General features: G+C 37.7%; 1 protein-coding gene across 4 annotated transcripts in view; it reads right to left on the bottom strand.

Annotated features, from left to right (window-relative positions):
- Positions 1-544: 544 nt before the first annotated feature.
- Positions 545-16,424, bottom strand: part of LOC124284587 (zwei Ig domain protein zig-8-like) — a 226,855-nt gene continuing 210,975 nt past the window's right edge. For all 4 annotated transcript variants that reach the window (XM_046720689.1, XM_046720688.1, XM_046720691.1 and 1 more), the window contains 2 exons: positions 8,832-8,855; positions 545-5,229 (listed from right to left, as the gene is read on the bottom strand). In XM_046720689.1, coding sequence (XP_046576645.1) covers positions 5,114-5,229; positions 8,832-8,855 — 140 coding nt within the window. In that variant the 3' untranslated portion in view covers positions 545-5,113. The remainder of the gene's footprint in view (positions 5,230-8,831; positions 8,856-16,424) is intronic.

Below are 16,424 nucleotides of genomic sequence, written 5' to 3'. Positions count from 1 at the left end.
AACTTATTTCCAATGCAGTGAACTTAGACTACTACACCAAGGTATTCCAAAAAGCTATTCTAATCCTAAATACATAACAAGAGCATGTGTTTGTTTCATCTGGTATACACAATGTGGATTCTGTGAAACTTCACTAATCCTGAAAATGTGGCCAGTGAAACTGTTTGGAGAAAAATATATGTGACACAATGTTCCTCAGTGTGTTGTTTTTATGTTTCTTTGCATCTTCTTGATGTTCCCTAGCAAATTTGGTGTTCCAGGAAGTCTCTGGAAAGGTCAAGACTTATACAGTTAACTGAACTTGAAAATTAATATAAGTGATTGTAAATCATTTGTTTGAGAAATACTTCAGCCAAAGGCATTATTATTACAACAGAAATTTGATCAAAATATCACAAAAATACTTACCAGAAACCAAAATTTGGAAGAATAAATTTAAAAATCTGAAAAACAATTTCAGTATGTGTCACAGTTGACTTGCTCTTCACTTTAACATTGGATGTATTTTCATGTTTGGGGCTAAAACAAATGAGAGTAACATTTATTAGAGGTACCCAGTTCAGAGTATATTTGCTCCCCATCATTTTCTGTTCAACCAAATGTTGTCTAGCTTAACAGGATTCACTGCTTGAAGATTCTAAAATTATTTCTCAAGCCTATCTCATTATTTCCTCAAACCATGCATTTCAAGTGCTGTGTCAGAAAGGTACGCAGAAATCCATAATTCAATCTGTTCTTATAGACTTCTGAAAAATCAGTATCAAATAAAGATTTCATGGTTTATTTGACACAATGAAATTTATTTCCATGTAAACATTATCAACAAGCAATGGTTGGAATGATGGTTTTAAATGTAAAAAAATTACCAGTTCCTGCATATTTTGCTATTTTTCTTGCATTGCCTTTTAAGTAGAGTGTCAGACACAGTATGAACATACTCGTGGGGTCTCTGCACTCCTCCTCAAGGTAATGGAGTGAAACCCACAGAGGAGATTAACGAGGAGAAGACTGGAGAAGATGCGTATACAGCTGACGTCAAATCTGCTTTTTTAATCAGCCGCGTTATTTTGAAGTTTCATCTGTATTTAAGATGCATTCTTTAACACTTGGTGATTTGGGCAGAAAATGAGAGTTCAAGGCCTATGACTTAGATTTCAAACACTAATATTGTGTTCCCATGAAATATCTTATACCTGGGATGTATTTTTTAAATTTATTCAACTTCTTACAATCAGGAAAAAAAGTTAAAAGTAACGGGTACCTTAGACAATACTTTTTAAATGTACAATTATTTTCAATGCCAACATAAAATAATTCTATATCATAAGGGCAGCCTTCAAGAAGTTATGAAAATATTAATTAGTATTAATCAAGAACTTTATGTGACAAAATATATAATATAACAAAACATGGCATCCATAGAAGCCTAATCTATGCATCATTTGTCAGTAAACATGTGGAAGTTGTCTTTTTTCAAACAATGTGAATAGAATTAACTTAATGTTTTTTATATGATTATGATGATGATTATGATGATGAATAAGTCTTGATCAATTCATATATGTACATCAGGCTCTGATAAGTGTAAAAAAGTCCAGTTTTGAAATATCCTCAAGATCGCAGGAGTACCGGTATTCAAATTTGTTTTCACTCATTAGTGAAAAAAACCCAACAAATATATATTTCAGCTTGAAACGTTTTCCCGAGTTCTTGAAAATATTCCCTTCAATGTGCTGTAATGTAATGTCAATGGATAAATGACAACCATTGTGACCAGAAGGAATACTTTTGGTTTTCAAATAGAAAGGTATTTTTATTATGAGTTATTACTTGCATGAATCTAATAAGTTATAAAAGTATTAAAAACACAACAGTTCCCAATCAAGATAGATGTTTTTGTACAATGTCTTGATATCAATTTAACTCGTAGAGAACAAATAATAGATCTTTTGAAATATTTTAGTTTAAAGAAAAACACAACCAAAATAGGACAGTACCAGTACTGACATGACAGCTGATCCATTTCCAACAAATGAAATAGAAACTGTTTGAAGCATTTCAAAGGAAGACAGAATATTACTATTTCTTGACATATTCACAAAGTCTGCTATTAAACTGATCTGATATTCACCAGAAATACCAAGTGGCTAATTACTTTATTTTTGTTAAATACTAAGTAAGGGTCCTTATAACGTGAAAATAATAACTTATGATGTCAATGCACAAAACAAAACAAAACACAAACACATGCCATGGACACAAATCTACACTGACTTTTGCACTATTCAGGATTGACCATTTAATATCCTGTGGATGAAGAGGGGGTGGAAATATTTTTGTTTGAATTTTAATATTTTTTTTGTCATTTTTTCAAAATACAAACATACTTCTAAGACACCTTACAAAGGAGAGACAGAGGTATACTGTTTGTTTTCTCTCATGAGACTTATTTCAAGAACAGTAACTTGACTAGCCTTTGACACATGTCACTGGAAAGGCAAGATATATTTTCGGCTTTTATGAATTTATCATTAACACATGATTATGATATAGCCAGAATAGTACAGTGGACATTTGGTTTGATTTGTTTATTTAGTTTTCACCTCTCTTTAACCTTTTACACCCAAATGGAATATGTTTCATGAGATAATCAAGTAGTTTGTCCATTTGTGTTAACCCTGGACAATATTAATTTTCCCCCATGTTTTCTGTGACAAACGTTTTTTTTAATGCCATACTCTGCCCCTCAGAATGGGAAATGGTCAATACCTTACAGCATAAATAACTAAATGTTGTAGTTCCAATATTTCAGCAAATCCTACTATTTGTTTGTCCATTGTTCAGGTTATATACTCAGGGAAACAAATAAGGGAACACATGTAAGCACAAGTGTTCCTATATTCTTTGCCATGTTCCTTCACAAACTTTGTATAGCACTGTGGGTGACAACACAAAAATACATACAGGAACACTGATGAAGTGGTGTTTCCTTATTTGTTTCCCTCAGTATATTTACATCCATTTCATTACAGATGCAACATTGCTAATCAGCTTGATATATTCTGTCAATACCTGATTGACATGATGATCAATCCTAAGATGGTTGTTGTGTAATTGAATCACAACATTCCTATTTAAGCCTAATTTGATTGAACTGCTTGATGCTTAGCATCAGTCAAACCTACAGAAAGTGATCCAACATACATCTTAGTCATATATATATTTACTTTCAGAAATTATATTTCTTATATGATTAAATGAAAATACAAAGTTAAAATCATTATCAGGTATAATTTATTATATAACACTAAATTTTGAAGCATGTCATGTTTAAGTTCAGGAAAATTATAAAATATTTGCTATATGATCACTATTTATTTGATTCCAATAGCATACATTTAATTTCATATAAATATAAAACAAACATATATTGTTTGACAAATTTGTCAGATACGAGTACCTTCAAAGTTATTGTGTAATTATATATGTTCAAATTTATACGGTATATAACCCTTTTTAACATGTGCATATCACAAATTCCTGATATATTATACAGTGTATACTGTACAACAAAATCTAACCTATCCAATCTGTACACCTTTGAACTGTACATGCCTCTCTGTACATGTAAATGTGAATACATACTTTACAAATTGTACAACTTTGTTATTGACATTTCTTATATACAATTATACTGTTTGTGAAAGAACACATTAACAGCAGTTAGGAAATCAGTATATCAAGATGTACACTGGGGTGGATCTCAAGCAGTCACTTTCGTGAAATCTTGATTTTTTTCCCCTAAAATAATTGGTGTGGCAGTTGGCGAATAAGTCGGTCATGGAGTCAGTCTTCAGGAGTCACAGTCCTTTACCGTCAAAGCTGTGCTTGTCTTGTGGTGCATCTAATCTCATTTCAAAACTTTGTTCTTGATTGTTGTTTTTTAACACCATGTTTGTGAAAAAATGGGAAGCCGTCAACTCCAGATCCCAAAGAATTCAATTCACTGAAAAATGTTTCAATGTTCAATCAAAGTCAACTTTGGTCTCTCATTGAACAAATTACACAGTTTAAACTCATGCCTGAAGTGATGTTTCAGCCAATCATCCAGCATCAACCTTGCAAATGTGTCTGTGCAAACACACCTGATTTGCAAAAACTGAATTCCCAATGAAATGCAGTCATCACAACCTTTGAGAAATGTTCCAAATAACTGGCATTGAAATCAAGTCCGTAATGTCTCTGAAATATACAAAGCTTGAATGTTTATGCCCCGATTCAAGTTGAGGCGAAACTCGGAAGCAAGCAACATATACAACATGGCTGACAGACATCGTGAAACATCACATCTGTGTTAAAGGACACAACTCTAGTTTGATGAGTCCAATTCAGTGTTAGATGTTAGTCAGAGAACCTGTTAAGTACAATGGCATTGTATGAAATTTAATTTGGGAGAAAGAAACAGTTCTAGGCCTCCGTAACTGAAGTTGACTCATGGACAGCTTCTAAAGAAATGTACGAGTTCAACATCAGCCTGTTATGCTGCCTTATTCCAAACCAGCCAATCATGGCTGGAGGTGTTTCATTTGCACCAATCAGATTGCACAAATCCCTTTACAGGTAAGGGCTCAGGTTATAATGTAACTGAAGCTCTTCTTCATCTGACAGTTGATGTGAGAACAGATTGCACTCTCCCATGTTATTATTAAAATTATCCTGTACAAGTTGGGTGAAATATTTTAGGACATAAACATGTCTTGTCAAATCAAATGTTTATTTTATGGAAGTCTCACACTTGTTTAGTCATTGGAAGGTTTACCTCCTTAGATTTCATTTCACTTTCACAAGCAACATCACTGGATCCTTTCTGACCAATCAGGTGAAAGCTTTCACAGATCTTCCTCTCTCATTGGCTGTAACTCCATCCATCTTCCCCTGCATTCCATTGGTCAGTGTCAACAACCAATAGAAACCAACCTCCAGCCTGTTTGATGTCTCATTGGTTGATTTGAAAGTGGAAAATAGATTGCACCAATCATATTGCTGACTGCTTGTTCAGCTACATGTACACCAGACTGTATAAGGCACAGATAACTTGATCTAGGTGTCAGTGTCATAAGACACAGGGGACTAGGACAAGGGAGACAACTAGTGACAACATCAGTGATGTTTTTGCATAGCTTGAGATAGACACCCCAGCATGGTTCGGATGGATCTGTGAACCAGTACCTGCAAAAGACAGATGAGTTTATTGTCACTCTGTATCTCTAAAATGAAGCAGATGTTGAGAATTTTTTTCCAGATTTTAAATCTATGTACCAGGGCCAAGTTTCACAAAGCGATCATACATAGACTTACGCCAGTCGTAGCGCTACGATCACTCTGTGAAATGGGCCCCTGATCTTCAGTCTAGTACATCAAATGAAAACAATTGTTGCCATGCACATTACCTTTAGTAGGCCCTTGAAACGTTGTACAGTCAAACACCCTTGTGTCACACTTGATTTGTTTGTTTAACGCCACACTCAGCAATATTCCAGCTCTATGGTGGTGTTCTGTAAATATTCTAATCTCGACCAGACACTCCAGTGACCAACATCATGAACATTGATGTACATACTTGGGATATATGATGACATGAGTCAACAAAGTCGGTGAGAAAGATCACCACCCGCATAACTATAAGTATGGGTTGCAAGGGTCACAGGTCAAAGAGACATACGTAAATACTTTGAGTTATCCAAGGGTTCACATAAACTGATGACTTAATAAAGAATATGCAGTGACTAAGGTATTACTTCAAAACAACCATATCACAATAGTGTTTGACTGTACTGATATCAATTTCTGAAACAGATAAGTCTCATCTCACAAAATTGATCAATTTGCATTTTTGTCCTGTTTGCATCCTAGTTTGTTACCCTTAAGATAAATTTGTCGAATTCTGATGTGTCAGTAGTCAAAGCATACGTAATCATTTAGGCGGATTTGCCAGGGTGTACAAACCGTACACCCCGTCAAATCTGTCACGTGACACACTACGCAGGTTGTACAAATGACCTTGACCTTAGATGGAATGTGGCTGCCAAACGGCTGATTGCTTCGAAATTTTAGAGTTGGTGTATTCAATTATGAGCATAAACAGAGTAATAAAATTGTTGCCATAATTTCTTATTTGTTTGTGTCAATAAATATATCCAAAAAATAAAAAGTTATGGCTTTTCACTTGTTGTTTAACAAAAACTCAAATTCGATAATTTTGTCATAAACTAAGCCATCCTAAGTTATCTACCTTTATGACCGTTCGGGAAAAATCATGGCGAAACGATTTGCATCTCATTCTGCCGATGATTGAATGTTGTTGTTTAAAGATAAGCTAAATAAAAAAGATCTTAAGGGTAATAAATTCGTCACACAGTGTTTTGAAAGGGTGTACGGGACTGTAAGACCCTTGTAAATTCCGTATTTCCTGAGGCTTTCACTTACTGAATAATGCAGTTACTTTGTGTAACAATCTATAGCAATTCCTGTCCCGTACACCCTTTCAAAACACCGTGTAACTAATAGTATGGCATAATAAATACAACTTCATTAGGTCCTCATCTACAGCTCAACTGTAGATACACACTGTATAAAGCAACAAGCCTCCTTTTGCAGTCATGATCCTAAATTGCTTGACTTGCATTCTACGAGTTCGTGAGCACAAAAGAAAACATACAACTTTATTGATAACAACTTCCAATAAACCAGAAATTATCCACAAATTTGTATGTATTTTTATTATGAGACGATTACTGTATACAAGCTACAGAACAAAATGAGGAAACATGTCTCCACACCGTAATAATATTTGATTAGCTTGTTAGAATAATGACTACAATTTCCAATTTTACCCATAGAAAAACTATGTGTCTTGGACTGGAAGGAACAGAGCACACTGTGAAATCAGAGACAAGATGCTGTGGGACTACAGATAAATATGCCTGTGACTTAGAACAAAAGGAATAGAGTATGGCAATTGCTCATTTTGCCCATACCTCAGCAATATTCCCATATGGCCTGACAGTGATCTATCAGCTGAAGTGCCTTTGAAACACAGCTCTAACACCAAAGCAATCTAAACTTCTAGGAACTAGTTAACAACAGCAATAAACATAAAAGATATCAATTCAAAAACATATTGTTTTACTTAGATTTACTTCATACAGAATTTATCATCCACAACTGATTAAACATGACAACATTCAAACTAAAACCAAATAATGGATCACAGAAAATGTATAATTAGATCTTTATTTCTCAATATTTCTTTGAAATATATCAAAGATAAACCTTGGTATTTCAGTGTTTGTTCACATCTGATAGCATTATAATGACATACTGCTTTAGGGATGATCCCCTGTGATACATTTCCTGACTCAATATGTTTCCTATTTGCCATCATCAACAGAAATCTCCATCACGTTATCACTACATCCTTGTTCCACCCACCCACACTTCCATATGTCAGTGACTACTCTGCTAGATTCTAGGAAGGGTTCATAGCCAGGAACTGCACTGTTCTTTGCTGCCAGAATTTCTAAAGAATACTTGTTCCAGATAATAGACTGATATTCCTAGAACACTGGCTGAAGTCCCCTTGGTTATCTGGTAAGCTAGTAGGACGTAGGGATGAATAATGCAGTCATTTTGTGTAACAATCTATAGCAATTCATGTTGGCTTTACTACAGTGTGTATCGATACATTTAGGCAACAAAGAGAACTGACTGACTGACTGAGTTTGGTTTTAGCCGCTTTTAGCATTATTCCAGCAACATCACGGCGGGGACACCAGAAATGGGCTTCACACATTGTACCCATGTGGGATTCGAACCCGGGTCTTCGCCGTGATATGCCAACGCTTTAACCATTAGGCTCCCCCACCGCCCCTCAACAAAGAGAAGGTACCGAGGGTTGTAACTAGCAGTGTGTACACATGAACATAAAATTTTGGTCATTTGTGCCTTCATAAATTATGAATAAAGACGTAGGCATTTGAATCATTAATGATTATACTTGGGTAAACATAATTTTGTCTTGCTTCCAAAACTGTTGCAATTTATTTTTGTACATTGTTGTTGTCTACTTTCTCAATACTTTTTACATTTTTTTAAATAATACTTTAAAATGGTTCAGCAAGATTGTATTTATTTACACCATTAGATAAATTGCAATGCAGTGACCTAGAGCATTATTTTATTGTTACATCTCTGGCAGAAGACATGGATGTTTATTTGGCCATCAGAAGTAAACAAAATTGTTTTGAAGTTGATAATTAACAATTCACATTTGATATCCACTAGCCAACAATGTCTTTATATTTCAAACCAAATAATCTACACAGGTGTCAATTTTTAAACATGAAAATATTCCTCGACAATATTTTCATTCACCATTTTAATGAATTTAAATCTTTTGCTATCATTTGTCTTTAATGTAAACCTAATGTAAGAAAAAAACAACAACAGAAAAAGACATGCAAAAGTTGTTACACACACAGCATCACTGACAATCTTTGAATTAAAAATACAGACGAAACAAAAGAATTTGACATAAAGGTACATACTATAGCTAAATACTGAATCAAGTTTAGAAAAACGTCAGATATGCATTCAGTACATAAAAAGGTAGAATTGTTGAATCATGATTACTATTCAACAGTGAATGAATTATTGATTGAAACATTATGTACAAAAGGTGCATAAGATGTGCGATACAGATTATACTTCTGAGATTTATGTGAACTGCATGCATAATTCTTGAAAACAAAGGACCAAAAACATGTACTTACCACGTTTTACATTTGTTGTGTCAGCTGAAATGAAAGAATAAATACATAAAATATAAAGGAATTATGGTATACGAATGACATTTCTCTCAAGTGTTTTGTAGTTCATATCCATAAGATATTCTTTCCTAAATTGTTTGGACATTGACACTTTTATCATCTGAAGTTTCACATGAATGAATACAAACTATGAACCACAAACATGTATCTTGAAATTAAAATAGATATAAATGGATACTTTCTGTAGGTAACAACAGTATGAGAGTGTAATTGGCAAAGGAAACTTCAATAAAATAGTTTTTCATGTTGAAGGAAGAGAGATCCTGATACAGTGGGTGTTCTCAAGGATGATATTCACTATATTCTCAAGGATGATATTCACCATGTTCTCAAGGATAATATTCATCATGTTCTCAAGGATGATATTCACCATGTTCTCAAGGATGATATTCACCATGCTCTCAAGGATGATATTCACCATGTTCTCAAGGATGATATTCACCATGTTCTCAAGGATGATATTCACCATGTTCTCAAGGATGATATTCATCATGTTCTCAAGGATGATATTCACCATGTTCTCAAGGATGATATTCATCATGTTCTCAAGGATGATATTCATCATGTTCTCAAGGATGATATTCATCATGTTCTCAAGGATGATATTCACCATGTTCTCAAGGATGATATTCATCATGTTCTCAAGGATGATATTCACCATGTTCTCAAGGATGATATTCATCATGTTCTCAAGGATGATATTCACCATGTTCTCAAGGATGATATGCATCTCTTCCTACATCTCCTTGGCAATCAGAAGAACACTCATTTGATGTTGAATTGATTTCACTCAAAAGGTGTGTGGAATAAAATGTGTAGATAGAAAGAGACAATATTCAAACACTTCACACAATTAAATGTATCATTAAGTAATATATTTGCCTACATGAACTATTAATACTGAGAACAACAGTAAATATAGTTCAGCCATGTTAGTTCACCTATTTTGTCAGTATATTTACTGTTGTATATAAATGAATTAATTTCATCAAACAAATATCTAACAAGTATTGTCTACTGAAGTTCTTGGTAAGCTGAAATAGTAAAGACAAAAATTCAAAACACCAAAGAAACAAAATTAATCTCACCTATCTAGGAAATGAAAACAGTCTACAGGTAATGTGACCCAAAGGAAGGATTCTATTCATAAAGCAAGAGAAGATCTGTGTTGACCAACGTATAATTTGGTTACAGATAGAAAAGACCACAACCAAAGTATTCAGTAAGAATATATTAAATCATACTATGATAATATCATGTGTATTATATAAAGTTGAACAAACACTGTCTTCTTAACTAGATTTGCCATACATTATTGATAAAATGGTTTATGAAAATCTTTTTAGACCAAAGCTAATAACCAATTTCTAAAATTTCTATTAGAAACAGACTGCTTATATATTATATATATATTATGATGACATATTGTTACTGGATGGATTATTGGGCATATATATAATACTATGTCTATACTTCCATAGATTTACTGTTTGAGCCGCAGATAAAATATCATTGATGTTATAACTCTGCAATATGCAATATTCCAGCTCTGTCATGGTAAGGACGGAAATATGTGAATGTTGTTTCTCGAAATAATCAACATATTAGCTGTAATGGAAGTGTTTGATTTACAAGACCTCATTTAGACAAACAGTTTACAATGACACAATCACTCTGAATACCCAAACAATCATAAAAGCAAAAAGCACTTTTTGAAAATCAAAACTGTGTCTCCATGCAAGTATGGAGGTCAAAGACCCTACTGGATGTCATATATTGGCAAGTTCTGTATGTCTATGGAGGACAAAGGTGTTGATGGATGTCATGTATTGGCAAGTTCTGTATGTCTGTGGTAAACAAAGAGGCTAAAACATGCAATGTATTGGCCAGTTCTGTATGTCTGGAGAACAAAGAGGCTAAAGGATGCCATATATTGGCAAGTTCTGTATATCTGTGGAAGACACAGACGTTGATGGATGCCATGGATTTCAAAGTTCTGTATGTCTGTGGAAGACAAAGACGTTGATGGATGCCATGTATTTCAAAGTTCTGTATGTCTGTGGAAGACAAAGACATTGATGGATGCCATGTATTTCAAAGCTCTGTATGTCTGTGGAAGACAAAGACGTTGATGGATGCCATGTATTTCAAAGGTCTGTATGTCTGTGGAAGACAAAGAGGCTGAAGGATGTCATGTATTTTAAAGTTCTGCATCAACATCAGTAATTACAAACTGATAATTCTGCAGATATATTATGTGAAATGTTTCTTTAGAAACATGATTTTACACAAAAGGGCTGAATGAAATCTGCAAACAATTTTTTTTGTTAAACTCTATTTTCCACCTCTATGGTTGGTTCTTTACATGATGAGCACCGAGCCATGTCACTGCTCGTGGAGTATGCCGTGGTAGTATTCTGGTCATATTCCACGACTAGGCGCTGTAATTTCATCATGTCCATAGCATATTGATATCAAGAAGACAGAGCAGTGAAGTCATAGTGCAGACTATCTAAGCAATCAGTCTGGACTAATTTGATCCAATTCCTCGAGGACTTTGTTATAACAATATTTACAGACTCGTCTAGATTCGGGACCAGTGAAAGAGAAAGAGACACTATAATCTTCAGTTTTAGTCAGTGGAGAGGAGGTGTTTGAGTGGGGAGAGGGATTTGAGTGGGAGGGGTGTTTGAGTGGAGAGAGGTGTTTGAGTGGGGAGGGGGTTTGAGTAGGGAAAGGTGTTTGAGTGGGAGAGGTGTTTGAGTGGAGAGAGGTGTTTGAGTGGGGAGAGGGGTTTGAGCGGAGAGGATGTGTTTGAGTGGGGAGGGGGTTTGAGTACAGAGGGCTGTTTGAGTGGGGAGAGGGGAGAGGCTTAAAGCTAGGAAGGATGTATATTTTTGCAGGGCGTAAGGCTGGGCAGAGTGTAAGGTTGGGCAGGGTGTAAGGTTGGGCAGGGTGTAAGGCTGGGAAGGGTGTAAGGTGGGGAAGGGTGTAAGGCTGGGAAGGGTGTAAGGTTGGGCAGGGTGTAAGTTTGGGCAGGGTGTAAGGTTGGGCAGAGTGTAAGGCTGGGAAGGGTGTAAGGTTGGACAAGATGTAAGGCTGGGACGGGTGTCAGGCTGGGAAGGGTGTAAGTTTGGGCAGGGTGTAAGGTTGGACAGGGTGTAAGGTTGGGCAGGGTGTAAGGTTGGACAAGATGTAAGGCTGGGAAGGGTGTAAGTTTGGGCAGGGTGTAAGGTTGGGCAGAGTGTAAGGCTGGGAAGGGTGTAAGGCTGGGAAGGGTGTAAGGTTGGACAAGATGTAAGGCTGGGACGGGTGTCAGGCTGGGAAGGGTGTAAGTTTGGGCAGGGTGTAAGGTTGGGAAGGGTGTAAGGCTGGGAAGAGTGTAAGGTTGGACAAGATGTAAGGCTGGGAAAGGTGTAAGTTTGGGCAGGGTGTAAGGATGGGCAGAGTGTAAGGCTTGGAAGGGTGTAAGGTTGGACAAGATGTAAAGGCTGGGACGGGTGTCAGGCTGGGAAGGGGTGTAAGTTTGGGCAGGGTGTGTGTAAGGTTGGGCAGGGTGTAAGGCTGGGAAGAGTGTAAGGTTGGACAAGATGTAAGGCTGGGAAAGGTGTAAGTTTGGGCAGGGTGTAAGGATGGGCAGAGTGTAAGGCTGGGAAGGGTGTAAGGTTGGACAAGATGTAAGGCTGGGATGGGTGTCAGGCTGGGAAGGGTGTAAGTTTGGGCAGGGTGTAAGGTTGGGCAGGGTGTAAGGCTGGGAAGAGAGTAAGGTTGGACAAGATGTAAGACTGGGAAGGGAGTAAGTTTGGGCAGGGTGTAAGGTTGGGCAGAGTGTAAGGCTGGGAAGGGTGTAAGGCTGGGAAGGGTGTAAGGTTGGACAAGATGTAAGGCTGGGACGGGTGTCAGGCTGGGAAGGGTGTAAGTTTGGGCAGGGTGTAAGGTTGGGCAGGGTGTAAGGCTGGGAAGAGTGTAAGGCTGGGAAGAGTGTAAGGTTGGACAAGATGTAAGGCTGGGAAGGGTGTAAGTTTGGGCAGGGTGTAAGGTTGGGCAGAGTGTAAGGCTGGGAAGGGTGTAAGGTGGGGAAGGGTGTAAGGCTGGGACGGGTGTCAGGCTGGGAAGGGTGTAAGTTTGGGCAGGGTGTAAGGTTGGACAGGGTGTAAGGTTGGGCAGGGTGTAAGGTTGGACAAGATGTAAGGCTGGGAAGGGTGTAAGTTTGGGCAGGGTGTAAGGCTGGAAGGGTGTAAGGTTGGGCAGGGTGTAAGGCTGGGAAGGGTGTAAGGTTGGGAAGAGTGTAAGGTTGGGAAGGGTGTAAGGCTGGGAAGGGCTTAAGGCTGGGAAGGGTGTAAGGCTGGGAAGGGTGTAAGGCTGGGAAGGGTGTAAGGCTGGGAAGGGCTTAAGGCTGGGCAGGGTGTAAGGTTGGGAAGGGTGTAAGGCTGGGAAGGGTGTAAGGTTGGGCAGGGTGTAAGGTTGGGAAGGGTGTAAGGCTGGGAAGAGTGTAAGGCTGGGAAGGGTATAAGGCTGGGAGATGTGTTTGAGTGTGGTGGAGGAGTATGTATGGGAAAGGCTGCTTGAGTGGGGACTGGGGTGTAAGAGTGTGAAGGAGCGTTAGTGAAGGGAGTGTGGAAGAATGAGAAAGTGATGATGGGTGGTGCTGATTATGCTCATCCTGATCAGGAAGCTAAGTTCTGGCGCCAGACTGACGCACTTAAGGTTAAATTTATCTTGTACTGTTTGTTCACCCAATCTAATCATTAAATAGCTGTTGCATGAGCAATTTGGCCTTGTGGCTTGTTAAACGAATATCAAACATGCACTAAGTGAATCAAAAGTCATGTAATGGAATAAAAACAGATTAGCAAATTAGCATCTTTATGTAACACGGCCCTAAAGTTTAAGAAACTACAAGAAGCTTCATCCAATAATTGGATATTAATTTCATGTGTCTTTGGCTGCACTCGCAGTCTTAATTCTTATAATAGCTTTTATCATATTGATCTTTCAATACTCCTCATTTCTCACATCCCTATTTCAGACATTTGGGAAGCATGATATGATCTTGATTTTTAAAGTTAAAAAACTGAACAAAAAATTTAACAGAAATGGTATCCTTATCATCTTTATCAAACAGAATTTGACAAACATTCATCCATCAATGTTAATTATGGGCTTGAAACCAGTGCATTGGTAACTGATGTCACTAACAGCTTGTTTATAAATCATGATTTACAGCCATTTTCGTATTTGTCAGACTTACAGCACAATCACTGACAATTGTTCAAGATGATTCGAATCCCCACATTGGTAAGATGTGTGAAGCCCATTTTTGGTGTGCCCCGCCGTGATATTGTTGGAATATTGCTAAAAGCGGCGTAAAACCAAACTCAGTCAGTCAGTCAGTGTTCAAGATGATGATGGGGACAATGTTGATGATGATGTTGGAGATTTTATGGGTGCTTTCAGTGGACCTGATTTTGCACTTGGATGTTGTGAGTGAGTGAATACTGTTTGCTGGTACTGTCGGCAATATTCCAGGCAAACCAGTGGTTGAGAGCATGAGCACAGTATTGGTTGAAAGCATGAGTACACTATCAGTAAGGTCACTCAAGTACTTTTATTTTAGGTGACTCTTGTAAGAACCATGAGCACCCCCTCCTCCCTACTGTCAACAATAGCATAAAACCCCGTAAGAGTGAGTGAGTAAGTAAGGTTTTATGCTGATTTTAACAATATTCCAGCAATATTATGCCGGGGGACACCAGGAATAGGCTTCACACACACCTATGTGAGGATTCGAACCAGGGTCTTCAGTGTGACGAGTGGTCACTTTAATCATTAGGCTGCCCCACCACCCCCCAACCCACGAAGAGTACACAGGGATATATTCTGACCACAGTGTATTGTACACTTTGCTTGGCACCAAAAAGCCAATTACCACTAAAAAACAAACCATGAAAAGCTTAGATTTGACCTTCCTGCTCCAATAGGGTTGACATGCTTGCAATGACATGACCAAACTTATGAAAAAAGCCACAAAAAGAACAAGAAGTCACATACACCAGAACCAGACAACACCATAAACAATTTAGTCAAATTGCTGGGGACTACTAAACAATGTGTTCTCGGAATGGACTGATTTTATTGTTTGTTGGAGTGATCCTGCAAAGACGCACCAAAAGGGACACCACATTTGCTTTGAAAGATATTTCAGATATATCATGTATGTCAGCTTGTGGGGAAAAAAGCAGAAGAAACACAGGTTGAAGACCATAGTCTCACTCCACAAAGCCATCGTAGCACTACGACTGTCGTAAATCTGTGTTAAAGTATACGAGTTACGATAATCTCAGGGCTAAGATCACTCTGTAGAATTGGGCCCAGGTGGATCTACAAATGATGAATTGGGTCCCAATCCACAAAGCATTTGTAACATTACGACCTGTCGTAACTATACAGTTTACCATGGACTTACGAATGTCGTAGTGCTACAAACGCTTTGTGGATTAGGATCCTGACTCAGGCACAGCATGGGGATACACCTCAACACAGTTACACACTACAAAGCATATAATTGCGAGCTGACCTAAAAAAATACCTTGCTTCAAGAAAATCCTATCAATCTCTTTAAACTAGTGAATGCAACAGTGTCAAAATAAATTGTCCGCTACTTCAGTTTCGCACCTGACATCAACCTCAAAGGAATAGTATACTAATTTGTTTACAACAGTGACAGACATAAAAGCACTTAACGATGGCCAAGGACAGAGTTGTTACCCAGAATTCATAGACTGCCTGTATCGTAAGTTAGCCATCATTCACTAAAGTATGTTTGGTTGCAAATGAGACTGTAACACCTACCCTTCTAGAACACAAGGGACCAGCAGAGCTAGACATTGTAATAGATCCTTGTCAGACACAGAACCTGTACTAAACAGCGTAGGGTTGTACCGTGTACAGTGTCACTATTCAGGCAGCTCAGATTGTGATTAAAATGTATGGCTACTTACTCCCTACCTACATGCAACCATTTATCACATCCTGTTTGATATACTGATAGAGTAGATCTTACTGAACTTATCAGAGAGCCTGACGACCTTGAGCAGTAACTGCCATACATCAGTGTTCAAGTTGTTTGAGTTAAGGAGTCATAGAAATTGGTGTCTAGTGGTCTTCACTGTGCAGAGTTGTGTCCCTTTGCCATGCTAGGATTACCAACACTAGGTTTAGATTTTGGGTTATAAATGAGTGAGTGAGTGGTTTTACGCCACTTTTAGCAATATTCCAGTAATATCACAGTGGGGAACACCAGAAGTGGGCTTCACACATTGTACCCATGTTGATAAATCCAACCCAGGTCTTTGGCATGACGAGTGAACGCTTTAACCACTAGGCTACCCCACCACCCCTGGTTATAAATGAGCTGTCAGCACCATGTATGTGCTGTGAGTTTAACCAATACGCCAAATGTCTAAAACCTGGACAACATTTCATCTTTCCTCCCACATTAAGCTGACATGTCACAATAATCCTGAAATACTTTTC

Source organism: Haliotis rubra, unplaced genomic scaffold (assembly GCF_003918875.1).
Source record: "Haliotis rubra isolate DU_JTF1 unplaced genomic scaffold, ASM391887v1 Scf34, whole genome shotgun sequence".
Taxonomy (NCBI): Eukaryota; Metazoa; Mollusca; class Gastropoda; order Lepetellida; family Haliotidae; genus Haliotis; species Haliotis rubra.
This window is presented reverse-complemented; position numbering and strand designations above follow the sequence as displayed.